This window comes from Rosa rugosa, chromosome 5, assembly GCF_958449725.1.
Source record: "Rosa rugosa chromosome 5, drRosRugo1.1, whole genome shotgun sequence".
Lineage (NCBI taxonomy): Eukaryota > Viridiplantae > Streptophyta > Magnoliopsida > Rosales > Rosaceae > Rosa > Rosa rugosa.
The window spans coordinates 53,538,782-53,560,047 of record NC_084824.1 but is presented as its reverse complement, the minus strand read 5'-3'; the positions used below and the strand labels follow the sequence as shown (position 1 = coordinate 53,560,047).

Genomic DNA, 21,266 nt, shown 5'->3' with positions numbered 1-21,266 from the left:
TTATACAAGAGGTAGTGGTCCAGATTATACAGGGAATCCTAGAGAGAAAGACAAAACTTGCGCTATTGGTTAATTTGTACAATTAAAGCTGGTATAGTGAGCAGAGGTTTTAGGGTTTGGTCAGTCATGCCATTGTTGTGAGTTGTGGCCATGTTAAGGCTGAAATGCCTTGGCTCTGTTTGGACAAGTTCTGTCTTCAATTTCAGGTTTTATCCTCTTCTGAGTTTGGACTTGTTCTGCTCTTGTTAGGGCTGAATCACCATCTGATTCATCTTTCTCCTCCAACTCATATGATGAATGTGTAAGTGACTTGTGTTGTATTCTTGAGCTGGTATGATCTGGTGTTGCTCTGCCATTACATAGTTCATCCTATTAAACATGCTTGCTAGTGATTGAACGCTACACACATAACAAAATATAGATAACACAAGAAGCTTTGAAAAAGTTTGATTGATTTAAGAAGAACACACAAGTTGGAACGCCATACAAGCATGCAAATCTCATTGTTGATTTACCTAAGTTCATAAGTTTCTACTTAGTAATTAAGACCTAAAACGCTAGCATCTTAATATAGAAACAATTATATGCAAATCCTATATGTTTCGAACCAAATAAGATAAACACATAAAAAGGTGGGGTTGAAGCACAAAATCAACAAACAATCATCATCACATGGTGAAGTCGCAAATTACATTATGAAAATCCTAAAATGTTTATCATGCTTCATGGTTTCAAGAACTAAACATCAATGCATAAACTTTATTCTCACAAGGTTTCGAAATAACCAAAGAAAACAAAAACCTAGAACGCTAGGGTTTGTTGCGTTACAAGCATATATAAGAAACCAAAAACAAAATAGAGAAGGTCATAGTTACACTTTTGAAGAACTTTAAGGACGCAAGATGATCTTCAAGAGGATGGAGGCTACGGCAAGGATGTGTTGGAGATGATGGAGCTTGCTTCACGGCTTCAATGCTTGCACAATGGAGAGGGGCCAGTAAAGGTGGAGAAATTGCAAATTTGATTATGAGTTTTGATGATGAAGAAAATGTCAATCTCTCCCCCTATTTATATTGCACAACATGCCTTAGATGTTTAGGTTTTTCTCTACTTATTTTGCATCATTCAACCAATAGAAAACCACCAAAAGAAGTAGAAATCTAATATGAATCTAGAAACTAGGAGCTTCGCCGAATTTGCAATGTATATGGACATAATTTCGGCCAACTTGCAATATTTATGCAATCAGGAAACATATTTGATAATTATTCTCTATTTGTCAAGAAAATGAGCACACATCTGTGATGAAAAGCCTCAAAGGAGATCCTCTTCATCATGCAACTACATTCACTAAATTCATGATTCAATTAGCAGTAGCCTAGTACTATTCCCACCAGATGTTGCAGGATCTTAATTATGTCACATCACCTGGAGGCTTGGCATCGAACTTAAGGTCATATTACACATGTACTCTTGCTCATATCGGCTGAAGCTTTTGAATGTAGTTGTCTTTCTCTCACTTCCTTCTTGGATCTTGTTTTCTTTTTCTTTCTGTTGCTGTTGAATGAAATTATTAGGTTAAAGTTAGAGACACATGTAGGAAATGTGGATCAAAAGCGTACCAAGCAAAGTACATGCTTTGAACATGCGATCAGTACTATACTCTGGTATACATTATGCTCTGCTAAAAATAACACGCAATTTAAAACCCTTTTTGTTGTCAAGTTGTAGTAGTGAAAGTAAGGGATCGTTCTACGCCAAGGATCAAGGGTTCACCTTCAATTTATGTAACCTACAAAACAAAGAAAACTAAAATACAGAAAAACACAATTTGGGGGGGGATTGTTGATTAATTGTGCTGAAAGTAAAGTAAGAACAAAAGATGAATTTAAAGTAAAGTTTGTGAATATGATGATGAGTAGTTAGGAGTTCGTTATCCACCACTAAACACAATCCAAGTTCCAATTTTTCTTCCTGTGTTTATTACTAAGTCATGAGAGAGAGATTGACCAAGTTACAAAGCTAGAAGCAAGCTAAGTACCTTATATTACTTCCCTATAATGTTCTAACAAGAACAAGCGCCGTTATTAGAACCTTTTGAAAACATGCAACATAGAGATCACAAGCGGCTCCTACATTTAGCAAGTTCTAAAGCATTAAGCACATATGGAAGGATGTCAATCTAAGTGTACAAACTAGTACAACAAGCGTGTCTAGTTGCATTCCTCATCTTTGGTACACACCTAGGCGAGAGGTTTTACTACTTCGGTTAAAATCACAAAACTATTAGGTGAATTGCTATTTAACCTAGCACCAATTACATGCATATCCTATATGTTTGCAACCACATAAAACATACATATAAAAGATTCATCTAATCCAGAACCAAAGAACAATCTCATCGACAAAGTAACTAAAACATAGAAATTTATTATGAAACTTGAACCATAGTTTAGGGCTTCAAACTAGCCCCTAACACAAAAGTATTTAGCTACTCATTGTTCTAAGGTAAACACACAGTAACATATTGAAAATAAAAGGACAAAGTCGCAGAAAAAGGGAGTGAAGAGACACGGTGGATGTTGCTTGAAGATGGATCGATGTTCACGGTGGTGGTAGACGGCGACTTTGGCGGCTTCTTTTCCTTATGCTTGTATGGAGCTTCGAAAATCAGAGAGCTAGGGCTGTTTTGAGGCGTGAAATCTGTATGATATTGTCCCCTTGATGCAAAGAAGCCTCCTATTTTTATTGTTTACAAGCCCCTAGTTTTTCTCCTCAAAACCGGGTTGAGTTCTCCTTATTCTTCTCCAATTCCACTTGCTTAGCTGCCACACCATCTTCTGAACCTTCCTTAAGTCTTCCTAACCATCTCTTGATAAGTATAACGCAGCAAAAATCCAATAAAATTCGTCCCAAAATCTGCCAAGAATATCTTCAGAAAATATAGCCTTTAATTCACTTTCCTTTCTCAACTAGGATTGATTTTCCTCTCCATGTTTGACAAGGGTTCCTGGCAGATTCGAAGGTGATATTCTGCCACATAATACTCCTGATGTCACTCTTCGAAAACGTGCAAAAACCTTTTAGAAAGCTTCTTGAAACGTGGCCCAACAACGGTCTTGAAAATGCTTCGCAGAAAGACTTGTCAGAAATTCCAGATTTTCCTTATCATCTGCTCATCTTTGCAGCATCATAACTAATGCATCCCACCATCTTTCTGGATGATTCTTGATTCTAAACTTCTCTAAAACATATATTCTTCAAATCTGGGCAGAGAAATTTATGATTTTCATCCTTTAAGTTCAGTAGAAAAGTCCTTGAAAAAGCTTCCTAAAAAGCTGATGGAAACAGTCTTCTCTGGGTACCAACTTTGAGCACAGCCTCTGGCTTCCTCTTTATCATTCTGGACTAAATCTTTGCCTGAAGTTATAGTAGAACATATGATCTTCAAATGTTGCTAGGCCTTTCTTCATAACTCCACTCGAAAGTTCTTCAAAACAGCTTCCCAAGACAGAAGAAAATAAGGCAGACTCTGTTTTCTGCTTCTCTGCAACTGTTTTGCACAGCAACTCTCTCCATCTTCTCTTGAGTTTTAGGACCAATGAATGATCAGAATCCATCCTTTGCATCACTACTTCTTGTGAAGTGCCTTGATTTCACCATTGTAGCTCTCTTTTCTCCTTAACTGCTCCTCAAAGTACCTAAGAAAATAACAAAGTTAAATTGATCTTTTTAAGGAATAAACTAAGCAAAAGTATAAAGGTTTGAACTATAAATTCGATGCATTTTATGCTCCTATCAAATTCCCCCACACTTAGCTTTTGCTAGTCCCTTAGCAAAATCAAAACTAACAAGACTCAATCAAAATGAAACAAAAGACTCTAGACTCAAAACAAACTAGCCTTTCAACATTGTTGTCTCAGCAATCTCTTACCTTCATAGCATCAAGATTAGCACGCAACCAAGAATCAATCATGAATAATTCGAAAGTTAATTAAAACATATATTCCACATATAAACATGTAAGACTTGGGTGTGACAATGGTGATGGGTGGAGCTCAGCATGTATCCAACAAGTATGATTCAAACCTCACAGGATTCACCACTCTTTCTTCTCTCAGATCGTGACTAATGCTTAAAAGCTTCTTCACTCAAATATATGTGAGAGATGATAATATTTTCAACAAACAAAAAGCTCACATATATAAAGAAGGAAAGGCTATGTCGAAATATATGCATTTTTTTCTTTTACGATCTCATGAAAGATACCAACTACTTGTCGAACGGACCGAACCATATGCTCAACTCTTGTAACCAATCTCCACAGATCAAAGGCTGCCCATCTTAAGGATCAAAGAGGTCTTAATTAAGGTTGTAATGGGGCCAAGGTTTAGGGGTTTAAAGAAACGAACGGGTAAGGAAAAATCACAAAGTGTTCTAAAAACCTAGTGGAGCCTTCATTGAAGCATTGAGACATCTTCTTTTGGTCACCAAGGCATCTTGCAACATTGAACTTCTTGTGTGTCTTTATTGAGGCCGGATGTCATTGTGTTGGGCCCTTCATTCTAACATTCCTTTGAACACTTGTGGAATAGGACAAAGACCAAATTTATCGTACTTAGGCCTTCAATTCAAAACAAACTCCTTATCCACAATGGGGGGACTAAAATCCATAAATACTTTCATACATTTTTTTTTTTCGCCGTACACTTTTTCTTTCATTCTTTTTTTTTTTTTTTTTTTCATGGACAAGTCTTTCCCCCACACTTATTCTTTCTCATCAGCTCTTTTGTAGTGCCTTCAAAATCTTGTCTGTCTCGTGAATTAGCTCCACTAAATCCTTAGAACAAAGGGTAGAGATATAATTATACTAAGGTTTAAAGGTTAGGATTTTGAGGGTGATGAAAGAAAAAGGTTTGAATGTAGGCTCAAAGGGGTTGAACTAAGGGGTGTACATCTTGTGTACACAATTGGGGACACAGGCTATTTTTGGCTTTGGTGGAAGTTCCTAGGTGCCTTTATCATTTCCGAAATCAGGGACATGTATTGATAAAAGTTTTGACCAGTACAAGAGCAAGTTCTAGTAATCTCTAGAGGCCGTTAAACTTAATCTGTGGCAAGCAGTCAATCAAAGAGAAAGATAATGAGATCACTAAGCATCACCAAGAAAATAAGAATATATTTTTCAATAAACACTCACAAAGAATGGCAAATAGGCTCAAAATCTCACAAGGGTTATTATGAATCAAACTCATCATCAACATGCTCAAAATTCTGTACCAAGGTCAACGAAAACCATATCTACTACACAATCATATGCTTTATATATATCGTAATTAACCAAAGACTTATTTTAACATCATCTCAATATTGTGATCCTCTTTTACCTATAATTTCAGAGATATAAGTTCATCCCAGACAGTTGAAAGGCAACCTAAGACTCGAAAACAAAACGAAAATTGAGAAACAAGAACTAAAAAATTCCAAAAGAAAGAACATAACTAACGAAATTTTTAAAAATTTTTTTTTTTATTGTTTTATTTTTTATAAGACTCAAATTTAGACAAATTCCCTTCCCCCACACTTGAATCATACATTGCCCTCAATGTATGGCAAATTAAATCAAACAATGCATAATAGAAGGGTAAAGAAAGGAAATCAAAAGATTAAAAGGAAGAAAAGTGAGGAAGTGTATAGAAAATCTCCCCCTTGTAGACCTCTCATGCTCACGACCTTCGGAGATGACTATGTGTCGTCAGGCCATGTTTCAAGCCTCATAACTGTTTGATGCAGCGTCAGATGACTGAGATACCAATTGGAGGTAGAAGTTGACGTTGCTAGCTTTCTGTGAATATATGGACTCTTGCTAACTCCAAGCGGTTTGAAAGTTATAGCCCTGTGAAGTTAGAGAAAAAGCAGGAAAACGAACAGAAAAACTGCCAGAATGACCTTTACCCACTCAAACCTGTATATTGGGAGTATCACTAGTCCAATGAAAGATATTTTTGGTCTGCATGTAGTACACATATAGAGCTTTAATTCCATATAAAGAACTCCTCATTTGGACCACGGGAAGCTTTCCAGTTTTTCCTTATGTGGGACACAGCTGCACAGTTTTCTGTTTTCTTGGGCTGACCTTGCTGCATTCAAACTGGAACTGGGAACGCATATAAACTCCAAATCCAGTTTTGTAAAAACCAACAGAAACTAGACTCAGAGACCTCTTTTTACATATGTGGTACGTAGTCTAATTCCATCTGAGCTGAAAACTGCAACCATCCAAAGTTGACTAACTGGGCGGCCTGCACTCTGTTTCGTGTACAGCTTCGAGTCTCTCCTTCACTTTTCCTTCCTATCTGACCTGAACACACACTAAACACATCAAATTGAACAAAATATGAATGAAAATAAACAGAAAAAGGTAAAATATTGGGTTGCCTCCCAACAAGCGCTTGAGTTAACGTCTTTCAGCCAGACAATATCCTCTATGGATCATCCAAAGGCTCCACGTGAAGCCTTGTCAAACAACCTCGCCATTGCCTTTGTGTATGAGTGCTTGGTTGAATCTGGTGGGTCATCTGTTATTGCACATACCTCTTGTGGCGTTGGATTTCCTAAGTGAGCCCTATCAACAAGAACACTCTTACAATTAGTTAAAGGTAAATGAATATCAGAATTAAAATTACCTTTATTTTCTTTATTCAAGTTCTTCAGAGAGTGTTCTTCCTTCACTTTATGCCCCTTCCAACCCCTCAGAAATCGGACTTCTTCTCTTAATTCCTTGTCCTCACGCCCCACCATTCCTTTCGTGATGTCATTATGCTCAAAGACTTGAAACGTTACCCTTTCTCCAAGGACTTCCATAGTCAACGTTCCCTTGTAGACATTGATGTTCGTGTGAGCAGTTGCCATGAAGGGACGCCCTAAAATTAAAGGCAATGATGTGGGACTTGACGTCTCCTCCATGTCAATCACAAAGAAGTCAGCAGGCAAGACCAATCCATCCACCCTTACTAAAACATCTTCAATTACTCCTAAAGGATGAACAGATGAGCGATCCGCAAGCTCAATCACCACAGAGGTCCTCTTTAGTGTACCTAAATTAAGAGCTGAAAACACAGAGAAGGGCATTAAATTTATAGAAGCTCCTAAATCTAGTAAAGCCTTATCAAACCTCTTTACACCAATTGTGCATGGAATGGTGAATTGTCCGGGGTCCTTGAGCTTAGGTGGAAGCTTTCGTTGAAGAATACTTGACACCTCCTCACTAAGAGCTACTACTTCATTCCCCTTGAACTTCCTCTTCTTGGTGCATAAGTCCTTCAAGAATTTGGCGTACTTTGGCACTTGTTTTATGATATCCAAGAGAGGAATGTTGACTTGAACTTTCCGGAGAATATCCAAAACATCCCCCTTGTCTTCTTCTTCCTTTGAATGAGCAAATCTACTTCGAAAAGGTAGACAAGAAGAAAGAGGATTAGTAGGAACCGGAATTGAAGAGTTAGGAATTTTACCTTTGGTTTCTGGTTTCGTTGGGGATTGCAATGAGTCTTCAATCCTCGTAGTCGCTGGGTCTGGGATTGCAAGTTCAGTTTCAATCCTAGAAGGGTCAGAAACACTTTTGTCCTTCTTCTGTGCCTTAGGGACGTCATTGAGTACTCTTCCACTTCGTGTTGTTACTACTTTGGCGGACTCAAACCCTCCTCTTGGATTTGGTATCGTGTTGCTTGGAAGTTTTCCTTGATCATGCAACTGATTCAACTTGTTGACACATTCTCCCACTTGTTTCTTAAGGTCTGAAATTTCCTTCCCTTGATTTTGTTGTGATTGAATGAGTTGTTGAGTAGAGGATGTCAAAGCTTCGAACATCTTGTCATACTTATCCAAGATTGGAGCCAATGAAGAACTAGAAGCTTGATGTGGTGGAGAGTTCTGTGTAAATCCCCCTTGAGGACGTTGAGTGAACCCTGGAGGTGTATGGTTGTTCCCTTGAGATGCTTGAAAAGGGCCCAATACATTATCATTGTTACTCCATCGAAAATTTGGGTGATTTCTCGAGCCAGGATAATATGCATATGGATCATTCTTTACATGTTGTCCTCCTTGCTGAAAATTTCCCACAACTTTTACCTCTTCTTCCTCATACAATTGAGGGCAACGATCAGTACGGTGGCCTTCCATTGAGCACACACCACAAACCATAGCTCCTTGCTTCTTGTTACCTAAGACCTGAGATAACATAGAGGTTAGATTTGATAATTGAGCTTTAATTTCAGAATCGTTACCTCCTTTTGAAGAGAAAGTTTGAACACGTCTTGAGGTATTATTGAATTGTTGTGCATTCAATGCACGATCTGCTATGAGCTTCATTCCATCCTCATTGTACTTGTCCATAAATGATCCTCCAGCTGCTGCATCCAAGATATCTCTCTCTATGGGTATGAGGCCATCATAGAATGCCGTCAACAAACTATCCTCACTCAAACCATGCTGAGGACATTGCGTAAGCAAGGTTTGAAACCTCTCAAAGTATTCGGAATATGACTCGTCCATGCCTTGCTGAATTCCAGTAATTTGCTTCCTCAATGCAATAATTTTTGAAGTGGGGAAATACTTTTCCAAGAATGTCTTGTGCATGATATCCCATGAGGTTATATAGCCATTTGGAAGCCTATACAACCATGTCTTGGCCTTGTCTGCGAGAGAAAACGGGAAAGCCTTAATCTTCATGATATTCTCATCTGCATTCTCCGGTGTCATGCTTGAGCAAATAAATTGGAACTCTTGGAGATGCAAATTAGGGTCTTCATTAGGTAACCCGTGAAAGGTGGGTAGCTTGTGGAGAAAACCAGTCCTAAGCTCAAAATTCCCTGTCTTTCCTTCAGCCGGTTGAGGGTAACGAACGCATGATGGAATACCTCCAGCTATTAGGGACGTTGAGAGCTGCCTAATGGTCCTCCTTGGTTGTGGTGGTGGTGGCAGCTGCCGATTGTCTTCGTCGTCCGACATTTGGAAAACGAAAAATGGGATAATGGGTTCGGCCTCTTCTTGAGCAGCTTTTGCTTCTCTTTTCAACCTTCTGTTTTCTCTTACTAGCTTCTCTAACTCAGTATTCAAAGGCACTAACTCCCCTTTCGGGTTTTTCCTTGTATGCATGCACTAGTGAAGCCTCCTTCAATGAGAGAAAAGAGACGCAAGTTAGTTCAATAAGAAACTGGAAAGAAAAAGAAATTAAGAAGAAATTTGAAACTAATTGTAAAAACTAAAAGAATAAAGACACAAAAACATAAAAAATAAAGGTAAAATTCGATCCCCGGCGACACGGCGCCAAAAATTGCTCTGCTAAAAATAACACGCAATTTAAAACCCTTTTTGTTGTCAAGTTGTAGTAGTGAAAGTAAGGGATCGTTCTACGCCAAGGATCAAGGGTTCACCTTCAATTTATGTAACCTACAAAACAAAGAAAACTAAAATACAGAAAAACACAATTTGGGGGGGGATTGTTGATTAATTGTGCTGAAAGTAAAGTAAGAACAAAAGATGAATTTAAAGTAAAGTTTGTGAATATGATGATGAGTAGTTAGGAGTTCGTTATCCACCACTAAACACAATCCAAGTTCCAATTTTTCTTCCTGTGTTTATTACTAAGTCATGAGAGAGAGATTGACCAAGTTACAAAGCTAGAAGCAAGCTAAGTACCTTATATTACTTCCCTATAATGTTCTAACAAGAACAAGCGCCGTTATTAGAACCTTTTGAAAACATGCAACATAGAGATCACAAGCGGCTCCTACATTTAGCAAGTTCTAAAGCATTAAGCACATATGGAAGGATGTCAATCTAAGTGTACAAACTAGTACAACAAGCGTGTCTAGTTGCATTCCTCATCTTTGGTACACACCTAGGCGAGAGGTTTTACTACTTCGGTTAAAATCACAAAACTATTAGGTGAATTGCTATTTAACCTAGCACCAATTACATGCATATTCTATATGTTTGCAACCACATAAAACATACATATAAAAGATTCATCTAATCCAGAACCAAAGAACAATCTCATCGACAAAGTAACTAAAACATAGAAATTTATTATGAAACTTGAACCATAGTTTAGGGCTTCAAACTAGCCCCTAACACAAAAGTATTTAGCTACTCATTGTTCTAAGGTAAACACACAGTAACATATTGAAAATAAAAGGACAAAGTCGCAGAAAAAGGGAGTGAAGAGACACGGTGGATGTTGCTTGAAGATGGATGTTCACGGTGGTGGTAGACGGCGACTTTGGCGGCTTCTTTTCCTTATGCTTGTATGGAGCTTCGAAAATCAGAGAGCTAGGGCTGTTTTGAGGCGTGAAATCTGTATGATATCGTCCCCTTGATGCAAAGAAGCCTCCTATTTTTATTGTTTACAAGCCCCTAGTTTTTCTCCTCAAAACCGGGTTGAGTTCTCCTTATTCTTCTCCAATTCCACTTGCTTAGCTGCCACACCATCTTCTGAACCTTCCTTAAGTCTTCCTAACCATCTCTTGATAAGTATAACGCAGCAAAAATCCAATAAAATTCGTCCCAAAATCTGCCAAGAATATCTTCAGAAAATATAGCCTTTAATTCACTTTCCTTTCTCAACTAGGATTGATTTTCCTCTCCATGTTTGACAAGGGTTCCTGGCAGATTCGAAGGTGATATTCTGCCACATAATACTCCTGATGTCACTCTTCGAAAACGTGCAAAAACCTTTTAGAAAGCTTCTTGAAACGTGGCCCAACAACGGTCTTGAAAATGCTTCGCAGAAAGACTTGTCAGAAATTCCAGATTTTCCTTATCATCTGCTCATCTTTGCAGCATCATAACTAATGCATCCCACCATCTTTCTGGATGATTCTTGATTCTAAACTTCTCTAAAACATATATTCTTCAAATCTGGGCAGAGAAATTTATGATTTTCATCCTTTAAGTTCAGTAGAAAAGTCCTTGAAAAAGCTTCCTAAAAAGCTGATGGAAACAGTCTTCTCTGGGTACCAACTTTGAGCACAGCCTCTGGCTTCCTCTTTATCATTCTGGACTAAATCTTTGCCTGAAGTTATAGTAGAACATATGATCTTCAAATGTTGCTAGGCCTTTCTTCATAACTCCACTCGAAAGTTCTTCAAAACAGCTTCCCAAGACAGAAGAAAATAAGGCAGACTCTGTTTTCTGCTTCTCTGCAACTGTTTTGCACAGCAACTCTCTCCATCTTCTCTTGAGTTTTAGGACCAATGAATGATCAGAATCCATCCTTTGCATCACTACTTCTTGTGAAGTGCCTTGATTTCACCATTGTAGCTCTCTTTTCTCCTTAACTGCTCCTCAAAGTACCTAAGAAAATAACAAAGTTAAATTGATCTTTTTAAGGAATAAACTAAGCAAAAGTATAAAGGTTTGAACTATAAATTCGATGCATTTTATGCTCCTATCACATTATCCATTCAAATTCAGACAAAATCGCTAGCTACTGCAGCTAGGACCCTCTGAGCATATATGACTCCGATGAGCACACCATTACAACTTGCACAAAGCTAACATTGTGTAAGCAGGAAATTAAACCATTCCAGCAATGGTGTTGCTTCTAGTGTCATAATCAGGGACACATCCTAGCAATTCTTATTTTGGATGATGCAGGCAATGACATAAAATTAAAGAGTAAAATAAATAGGCAAGTACATAAAGGATACGGCTTCAGCTTTGGGGCATTAAAGTCTTAGCAGACACGCTGCCCACCTTTGCATCTCCTGAACATCAGCCTTAATATTGTTGCACCATGGCAAGCACATTGGCTCCCTTTGGTAATTTGGAGTAGATATGAACACTCAGCCACCAGTAAATCAACTATGACATGTATCAAATCCATCAGTGTAGTAATGAAAGAATCACAGAGGTTGAAGTTTTTGATCAACGGCCCCAACAGACAAGATGTTATACATCAGAGTTGTTAAGTTGTTTCTTGTTTGTCTAGACCACAGATAGTCAGTCAGAACTTAGAAGTGACTTAAAACCAAATTATCTTCACAGTTGGTTAATGATTACATTGGTTGGTCATGTAGCCAGCAATGCCTTGAATTCCTCATGAGAGAAATGATGGAGAAAGAGGAACAACATCAAATGATTCAGATCTAACTGACTATATGCTTTGCACAGAACCTGTGGAACTGACCTGGTGATCGCAAGTTCTCCTCACCACAATCTCAGAGTGACCTGGCGATATGCATAAACGGTCATTTGTAGTCATATAAAATGGCAAGGTTAGTTCAACAGTAAATGGAGAAGAAAACAAAATGACAATGAATGGGGAAATTGAAGCCAACATTGTCGAGGACATCTCCTGGATTCAAGCCAAATCTTTCAGCCATTGGTACAATTCGCTCAGGTCAGCTGCACTTAATTGATGAACTTAGTTAAGAAGAATACATACTTAAATTAAACTAAAGTGGGCTTTATTCTAGATAATTAATGGACATCTCATTGAAAAGATGAGCTATATATGAAAATGTTATGTTGGATGAATTACAGGGTTTACAAAGTATCTTCAGTTTTAGTGTAGGCAGCCTTTGCATTCCCCTCCATGCATGTGCATAAGAAGCTGGAGGAAATTAACAGCCAAGCTTATTCAGTAAGGCTTGATGTACATGTCTTGTGTTCTATAGATTTAACTGCAAATTTCAATATGTAAATTTGAGCTACAAGTCTAATACTATGAAAGATGGTATTGGCATTCAACTTATCTGTCATGCATTGCAGCATTCCAAAAACCACAGTAATCAATTGCAAGGTTTTGAAACTCTATTCCAAGAATAACATGGAGCATACGTTAGTTGGATGATATGCAAGGCTAGAACTGACAAATACTTGACTTAAACCAACCACTTCACTCTACTCGGATGCCAGATTTCTTTCAGTTAGTAAAAACTAAAAACCAAAACAGTGTTACACAGTGGCTATATAGTTTCTCAGCACGCTATAATAACTTAAGGAGAGATGAACCTATGTAGTGGCACAGAGAGTACCTGCAAGCTGTGATTTTCCCGACCTGAAATCCACTTGTATATGGTCAGTAAATAAGTAGGTAAATCAAAACAGTGGAATTCAAAATGAAATAACGTAAGTATCAATATGTCTGCTCATTGTCAAACATTCGACACCTCCTGGAATTTATAAACATGCCAGTCAAATGAAGACAAACTGGCCAACAAAATAAAGAATGCTCTAAAGTCTAGATCTCGTAACTATGAAAGCAAGACTACCACCTAATTTTGGATGAGATAACAAGTATAATCCAAGGAAGGAGAAAGACTAAACAAGCATATGCTGCTATATTTATTAAACTTTTTTTGAAACAAGGGCCGGTGTGGCCGCCCTCAAGCCTTCATAAATGAAACCGATGAATACAAGGGGGGGACAATGAGCCTAAACCCCAGTTTACAATAGACACCTAGAGTACATCCCGAACAACAATCAAGAGACTCTACTAAACACTTGTATTCAAAAACGCACCAACTAGCAAAGAACACGCTCCAGACGGTTCGATTTGCTTTACAGCGGTGACACAACGGAAAGTTAACTGGAGCTGCAACTCTAGTACAGCCAAGCATAGCAACCATTCTCGCAGCTTTCCTATCATGTTGCCACCCTGCCACTAGGAGGCAGCGACCATTTGACAAAGCAATGAACTCGCCGCCAACCTAGAGCAGACCAGGCACATAGAGTGCATCCACAGGCACAAGGCCCGACTAGTCCTACACAACGAATGCAGGGACTTATTGTACGCAAACTGCGCAAAACAAACCACAAGCAACAAACAAGTAAACAAACAAAGCAACAACTGGAAAAACCAACAGAAAATAAAAAACAGCAGCAAAGCATGCGTGCTGAAGCACGGCCCATCCACCATCTCTCCCAAAGGCCCAAAGCAGAAGCCCACCAAGCACCAGACTGCCCCCAAGGAGCAGCACTCCGCCGCGCAGCAACCCTGCACCGCCGTATCACCACGGCACTGTGCAGGCCCTTCTTCAACCCGATTGGTGCCCGAAACCAGATCCCGAACCGAGCCTGAGATCGTGATCGCAGCCACCGTCCCCCAGCCCCCAGTTGTCGCAGAGCCTCCACGATTCGCCGCCGGTCATCCGTGTCCCAGAGCCACTCCAACTGCCCCAGAAACAACACGGAACAACACCAGCAAACTCCCGTACAAACCCGAATCCAGATCGAACAGATCGAACAGATCGGATCCCGAACCACCCAAACCCCGAGCGAACCAGCCTCCTCCCACCGTGGACCACGCTTCAGCACCAAAGACCCGCTGCACTTCCAAACCAACATTCTCTCCCGGACCGGAACGCAGCGGCAAGAGAACCGCCGGCGTTCGGCCGGGAGAGATCGCAATCACTCTTTCCTTTTTCTTTCTGGCGCGTGGGGCGCGTTCTTTTTGGGGTGTCTACAATTTTCTTGCTTTCGGCTTTCTTATATTTATTAAACTTTAACAGATACAAAGCTGTCAATATATGATCCAGGAAAAGTGCTCATTAGATGATGAACTTTCATCACTGAATCAACCTGGTATCTAGTTGAGATTGGGACACTATTCTAAATACTACAAGTGAAAAATAAAGCAAACGAATAACAGATAACTAGTTAATCTGGTAGATGGTAAGGAACTAGTCCATATAACTAATCGCATCCACATGTCTGGGTCAACAAAGTATATACTGTGGTCTTCATCATATGACTAGGTACTTCACAGCAACTGAATCAAATCATCGCTTAACCAGCTTCACTGAATCACTCTTTCCCATCAGCGGCTCGAAGAGAGCCGAGTTGAACTGGTGCTTGTGTTCCTACTACTTTTGATGTGCCATAACCTGACACTTTAATTCCCTGAGCCTCCTCTTTCTCAAGTTGTTCCTTTATCCAAAAGTATGTTATCCTCAGCCCGTCCTGTTGAAAGCATTGTTGAAACAGGCATCAGTTTAGCGGGTGAGGATCTTCCAAGTCGATAAAGCAGCTAAATCACTTCTAACTGATCAACTATACCTTCAATTTCATAGCAGGAGCCCATCCAAGCTTCTCCTTAATCAAAGTGTTGTCTGAGTTTCGACCACGAACACCCTCAGGGCCAGGAATATGGTGGATGGGAAGCTTCTTGTTCTCAATGCTTAGGACCATTTCAGCCATCTCATTCATGCTAACCATCTCATCACTTCCAATATTTACCGGATCCCGGAAGTCAGACTTTGTCAATCTGAATGCAAGGAAAGTCAGATGTCAAACCAGTATATTTCCATTATCACTTACCAAGATTCATCTTTTTGATTTTCAAAGAAACCTCAAGAAAAAGACTAATAGTAATTCTGATGGTCAGTTGTACCAAGTACGGGATATGCAGGAATCAATCAAAGAGAATATCAAATATGCATGTAAAGTTTAGGCCACTCACTTATGCACCACAAAACAATAATAGTGGTGATAAGCAATGAAACTGATGAAACTGATTTACCTTGATTCCTCCTTCTGTATTGATTACACTTTACTGATATATGTTTATCTTGATGATTGCTTGATCTTAGCATGTCATGATCTAAACTGAAAATCTCTAGAATCTAAACTGATCAGTAGTGCTTCAATTGTATTCATTGTAATGACTGATCTTTAGGAACAAAACTGATCAGCAACCATGTATATATGATTGTCATACTTCAATGAGAAAGATAAGAAAACACTTTACTCAAATCTCCTTCATGGTATCAAGAGCCTTTGTCTAAACGACATCTCCTAAACTTTACTTACTCAAATTTTTTTTTCTCTTTCTTCTGCTCTTCCTTCCCATGGCTACCCCCACCAACACCACCACCACCACAACCACCTCAAACTTCCTCACCATCAAACTGGACCGAACAAATTACTCCTTATGGTTAGCCCAGATTTACCCCCCTCCTCAAAAACCGAAATCTCATGGGTTTTGTTGACGGAACAAAGCCTTGTCCTCCTGCCTTTCTTCGGAATGCAGCTGGCGAATTGACTGAGAATGTGAATCCTGCCTATGAGGAATGGATAGCCACTGATCAAATGATCCATGGCTGGATCAATGGCTCCCTTACACCTTCTGTCTTGGCCACCGTTTCACGCTCCATTTCCTCACACACTACTTGGACGTCTCTTACACGTCGATATGCCTCACAGAATCATAATCGCATTCTCCAACTTCGCAGCAACCTCCTCCGCACCACTAGGGGTAATCTTTCCATCTCTGATTACTTGGACAAGATTAATCAGGTTGCTGACTCCCTTGCTTTATCTGGGCACCCGGTTGATGACTCCGACTTGATTTCTATAATCATGAATAATGTTGGCCCACTCTATGAGAACACCATTAGCTCTGCTCAAGCCCGTGACACCCCCATCACTTATGATGCCCTTGAAGCATTACTTTTGGGAGCTGAAAGTCGTCTGCAAAACCAAGCTCTTGTTGGACTAGAGTCAAATCCCTCTGCCCTCTTCACCAACAACCGCCAAACTGCACCATTCCAAACTGGTGGCTATCGTGGTCGCGGCTCATTCTCTGGCTCTCAAAGAGGTCGTCCCACCTTTCATGGCCGTGGCTCCTCCTCTGGTCCTACCACTTATGGACGTGGTTCCAACTCCCGCTTTCCATCCCGTGGTGGTTCTATTCTTGGTCCACCTCCATCTTCTCGATCTACCTATGAGTCCCGTGGCCCATGCCAAATCTGCAACCGCAATGGTCATACAGCCATTGATTGCTTCCATCGCCTCAACATGGCTTATGAAGGTCGCACACCTAGCACCCGTCTCTCTGCCATGGCTGCCGCTACATCCTCTCCCCATGATTCCTCTACTTGGCTTCTAGACACCGCTCCAATACCCACATCACCAATAATCCTCATAAATTAACAAATCCTCGCGAATACTGTGGCTCTGACACGGTTGGCGGCGTTGTATCTGGTCAAGGTTTGCATATTTCGAAAATTGGAAATACATCTCTTCCTTCTTCCCCCTATCCTATAACTCTTTATGATGTTCTTTATTGCCCACATGCCTCTGCAAATATCCTTTCAGCTCATAAATTGCTTTCAGATAACTCATGCTATATTCTAATATTTCCAAATTGCTTTTATGTCAAGGATCTGAGCTCAGGGAGGACGCTTTTGGAGGGTCAGAATAATAATGGATTCTATCCCGTCAGTCATGTTCCATCATCATCTAATAAATCGAGTCTTTTTCATTCATTTGCTGCAAATAAAGTTTCTGCGGATGTGTGGCACTATCGCTTAGGACATCCATCAGCTCAAATCCTTCATCGTCTTGCCTCTAGGATATCCTTGTTAGACAATAATCATTCGTCACCATGTCATTCCTGTCCGTTGGGCAAATCCACTAAATTACCATTTAATTTATCGAACTCTGTTACTTCATTTTCTTTCGAATTAATACATAGTGATGTATGGACCTCTCCCACTCTTTCTATTCAAGGTTTTAAATATTATGTTATTTTTGTCGATGACTTTACCAGATATGCATGGTTGTTTCCCATGAAACACAAATCTGAAGTCCTTACACTTTTTGTTGCCTTTTTCACCTATGTTGAAAATCAATTCACCACCAAAATAAAAACTATTCAAACAGATGGTGGAGGTGAATACAACAGTCATGCCTTTAAACAATTCTTACTCCGAAAAGGCATTCATCATAGAATCTCTTGTCCGCATCACCCTGAGCAAAATGGTTTAGCTGAACGTAAACATCGTCATCTTGTCGAAACCGCTCTAACTCTTCTTGCTCATTCTTCGGTCCCAAAATCATATTGGGTCGAAGCAATCAACACAGCTTTATATTTAGTCAATCGATTACCAACTCGAGTCCTCAATTTCTTCTCCCCCTATGAAAAATTATTTTGCCGCTCTCCCAATTATTCCTTTCTTCGTACTTTTGGTTGTGCTTGCTTTCCTTACATTCGTCCATACACAAAAGATAAATTGGATTTTCGGTCAACAAAATGTGTCTTTCTTGGTTATTCTCTCAATCACAAAGGATATCGTTGTTTAGATCTCTCTAGTGGTCGAATTTATCTTTCACGTCATGTTGTCTTTGATGAGTCCAACTTTCCATTCAATGAATCCATTATTACTCCCCCTGCAGAGGCTACTCCAACTCCCCATCCCATTCCCTTAACTATCACTACTACCACTTCCAATCTCCCGATCCATTTACCAGCCCCATACCCAAGCCCATCTACTCCCCCTCCTCAAAACACGCCTACCATCTCTCCACCAGTTCCCCATCTTCCTCCTCCCGATCTCACACCCACACCCAACTCGTCCTCACCTCCCCTTATCACCTATCACCGCCGCCGCCCACCCCAGCCTCCTCCGCCACCATCTCCCAGACCGGTTCTAACCTATCACCGCCGCCAGCCAACCCAGCCAGCTCCACCACCGCCGGCCACCTCTTCACGGCAATCTGTGCCTCCTCAGCCCTCTGTTTCGCACCCGATCCTAGCTCCTCCATCTCATCCATCTGGACCTGTCACTCGTCGTCAACAAGGGATCGTCAAACCCAATCCCAAATATGCCATGGTTGTTTCTTCCATCACTCACCAAATTGAGCCAAGCTGTTACTCTCATGCAGCCAAGCAGCAGAAAAGTGAGACGGGAGACAAAAATGATGGAACTATAAACTGATAGTATAAGACATAAACCATATATCTGCTTTGGAAGGCAGTTTTACCTCAGGACACCTTCTACACATTCATCAATGAAGGTGAAAGACCGAGTCTGTAGCCCGTCTCCCCACATCTCAAACCTATCAGTGGAAGTAAGGGTTTTTCTACAAAAAGCAGCAGGGGCCTTCTCTCTACCACCTGCAAAACAAATGACAAACAATATATATGCAGCCATGAATTTGCCAAAATACAGAAATGTGTGTACATGTCTTTGTATCAAGTCATGGAATAGTTTACAAAGCCCACCTTTCCAAGTGCCGAAGGGTCCATAAATGTTGTGAAACCGTCCAATCCGACATTCAATACTGAAATCCTTATTAAAGTGCTTGCATAATTCTTCAGTCATGAGCTTCTCCAAGCCATAGGCGTCTTGTGGCTATTCCACAAGCAAAGCATTTCAAAAATAAGGTTAACAGATTTCAAATTTAACTTTTATAGCATAAGCTTTCTGCGAAAGTAAAAACCTCTGCAGGCCAAGCATCAGACTCCTTCAAGCTCACATTAGTATCCAACTGTTTGAATTCAGGGTAAATGCAAGCACTAGAAGCATAAAAGAACCTGCAAGCCATGATGAGAAGTTAATGGTTACATGAGTGAGAAGATAGGCATGCATACTCTCTTCCTTCCTAGCATACCCCACATTTTGCAGTAAGTGAAATGGTTATATAAGCTCATTGATATGAAGGGATGTTTTTATGTAACCAAAACTCAACAATACGACAAATTCTTGTCAAATATATGAAGCCTTCATAAAAGATGCATACCTTTCTGTCCCTAGAAGCTATCATATTAAGGATCACTAAAAAAGAAAATACCGAAAAAGACACTATTCTACTACATGTAACAAGTGGCAATTGGATCTTCAGAACATATTCAAACAGCGAAGAATAAATTGAGCCAAGTATAAAAAATACATAGAGATACAGTATGTGAAGACAATATGACTTCACAATATAACATACATAGATGAACAGATAATTTCAATGTTATCTAAAAAGCATGGAATCACACAGATTCATAGTGGGGACTAGTGGGGGGATTCCAATAGAACAATGCTGTGAAACATAAGTATCTAACTGACAAATCTAAAACAGAAAATTAATTAGAGGTAAACACACCTCTTAGCTCCATTGATCCTTGCTGCCTCGAGCATATTAAAGCTGATCATTGTGTTGTTATACATAATGACGGAATGGTTGGACTGAATGAACCCCATACCTCCCATGTCAGCAGCAAGGTTGAAAACATGGTTAACACCAGCAGTAACCTTCAAACAGTTATCCATCACTCTAAGATCAACCAGATGGAACTCGTTACAGAACATGTCCTCGGTCATGTGCTCATTTTTCTTCCAGTCAGAAGCAATAATGTAATGACCCTCACTCTTCAGTCGCCTGGCAATGTGTGAAGCAATGAAACCACCAGCCCCCGTTACAGAAATACGAAGCTTCTCAGAAGGCCAGTACGGTTCCCTCTCCAGGTTCTCATATGTGTACTCACCGTATCTACTTCCCATTCTGTAATATTCAAATCCATATATAAGAGAGATAAGAGAAAAGACCTTACAACATCTGTACTTTAACCACACAACAAATGGAATTGTAACTGTTCTCCTAAAGAATGCCTTACATGTAGCATTTAAACAAGAAGTTCTCAAATATTGAACTCTACCTTAAGCCAACATGTGATTATCCTCAAGCCTCTTCTTGTTTTCAAAACAAGAACACAGGCTGCTTGAATTTGAACGAGGAAGCTATTCTAGGTGCTATTTTACGTTTATTCTTGTGCTAAAAACAGGAAGGCCAAAATATTACAGTAACAGTTCATTTCAACAAATAATGGCAAGTTCCATTGTTAACCAAGGACCATACAAGTAGCAATGAAACAGAATCAACTCTCATAGCATACAATAACGGTTCATTTAAACTGAAATTGACAATACCACTATACTGTGGTAATGAAATAGTGCAAAAAGTATTGGGATTAGTGGTATGTAAAAGAAACCTATAAGAAAGCAAGGAATTGTGCTGACTAAGAAACCTAACACATTCCTCTAATATATGCCATGCCATTGCATCACCTTGAGACACCAACTAAAGCGACTACCATCGTAAAATGAGCATGAATCAAAATGATAGAAGCAACCAATAAGAAAAATCAAAGTATATAACAGAGCATCCATCCAATACCACCCCCAAAACACATGACTATAGAATTGATCCAAAATCAAAAACTTGCATGGACGAAAGCAAACCCATCACTAAAACAATGGCAGTGAAAGCCTGAAGCCACAGAGCAACAGAAAGAATATAACGAAGGGAAAGCAAATACAGAATGGTCATAAATTATTTGAAAGCCAAAAGAGTGGATTACGAACCTGGCAAGCTTCAGAGAATTTGAACAAGAACAGAGTTTGGAAGCTGGAATAGAATCATAGATCATGCCCAGCACTATAAATAGAGCAAAAATAAATATTAAAAAAAATTAAATCCAAATTTTT

At 39.7% G+C, this 21,266-nt stretch overlaps 2 protein-coding genes across 3 annotated transcripts; both read right to left on the bottom strand.

Annotated features, from left to right (window-relative positions):
* Window positions 1-6,492: 6,492 nt before the first annotated feature.
* LOC133711891 (uncharacterized) lies at window positions 6,493-9,156 on the bottom strand. The gene has a single exon (XM_062137966.1). The coding sequence runs from the start codon at window positions 9,154-9,156 to the stop codon at window positions 6,493-6,495; it is 2,664 nt and encodes an 887-aa protein (XP_061993950.1).
* A 4,529-nt stretch (window positions 9,157-13,685) lies between these two features.
* On the bottom strand, window positions 13,686-21,264 carry LOC133711024 (GDP-mannose 3,5-epimerase 2-like). Of its 2 annotated transcripts, none has more exons than XM_062137185.1 (7): window positions 21,144-21,264; window positions 19,885-20,283; window positions 19,231-19,324; window positions 19,013-19,142; window positions 18,772-18,904; window positions 15,064-15,271; window positions 13,686-14,967 (listed from the first exon to the last, which is right to left on the bottom strand). In XM_062137185.1, the coding sequence occupies exons 1-7, from the start codon at window positions 21,206-21,208 to the stop codon at window positions 14,812-14,814; spliced, it is 1,185 nt and encodes a 394-aa protein (XP_061993169.1). In that variant the 5' UTR covers window positions 21,209-21,264; the 3' UTR covers window positions 13,686-14,811. The 2 variants fall into 2 exon arrangements, with proteins under 2 accessions (XP_061993169.1, XP_061993170.1); XM_062137186.1 differs by lacking the exon at window positions 21,144-21,264 and adding an exon at window positions 20,438-20,629 and having other exon boundaries at window positions 14,476-14,967.
* Between the last annotated feature and the right edge of the window lie 2 nt (window positions 21,265-21,266).

What these genes read in the sequence shown, in the direction of transcription:
- LOC133711024 (XM_062137185.1), bottom strand. Translation starts at nt 21,208, where the DNA reads ATGATCTATGATTCTATTCCAGCTTCCAAACTCTGTTCTTGTTCAAAT. An exon ending in AGGATCAATGGAGCTAAGAG is followed by an intron (nt 19,325 to 19,884) that starts GTGTGTTTACCT and finishes CATGGCTTGCAG; the next exon opens with GTTCTTTTATGCTTCTAGTG. An exon ending in ACCCTTCGGCACTTGGAAAG is followed by an intron (nt 18,905 to 19,012) that starts GTGGGCTTTGTA and finishes TTTGTTTTGCAG; the next exon opens with GTGGTAGAGAGAAGGCCCCT.
- LOC133711891 (XM_062137966.1), bottom strand. Translation starts at nt 9,156, where the DNA reads ATGCATACAAGGAAAAACCCGAAAGGGGAGTTAGTGCCTTTGAATACT.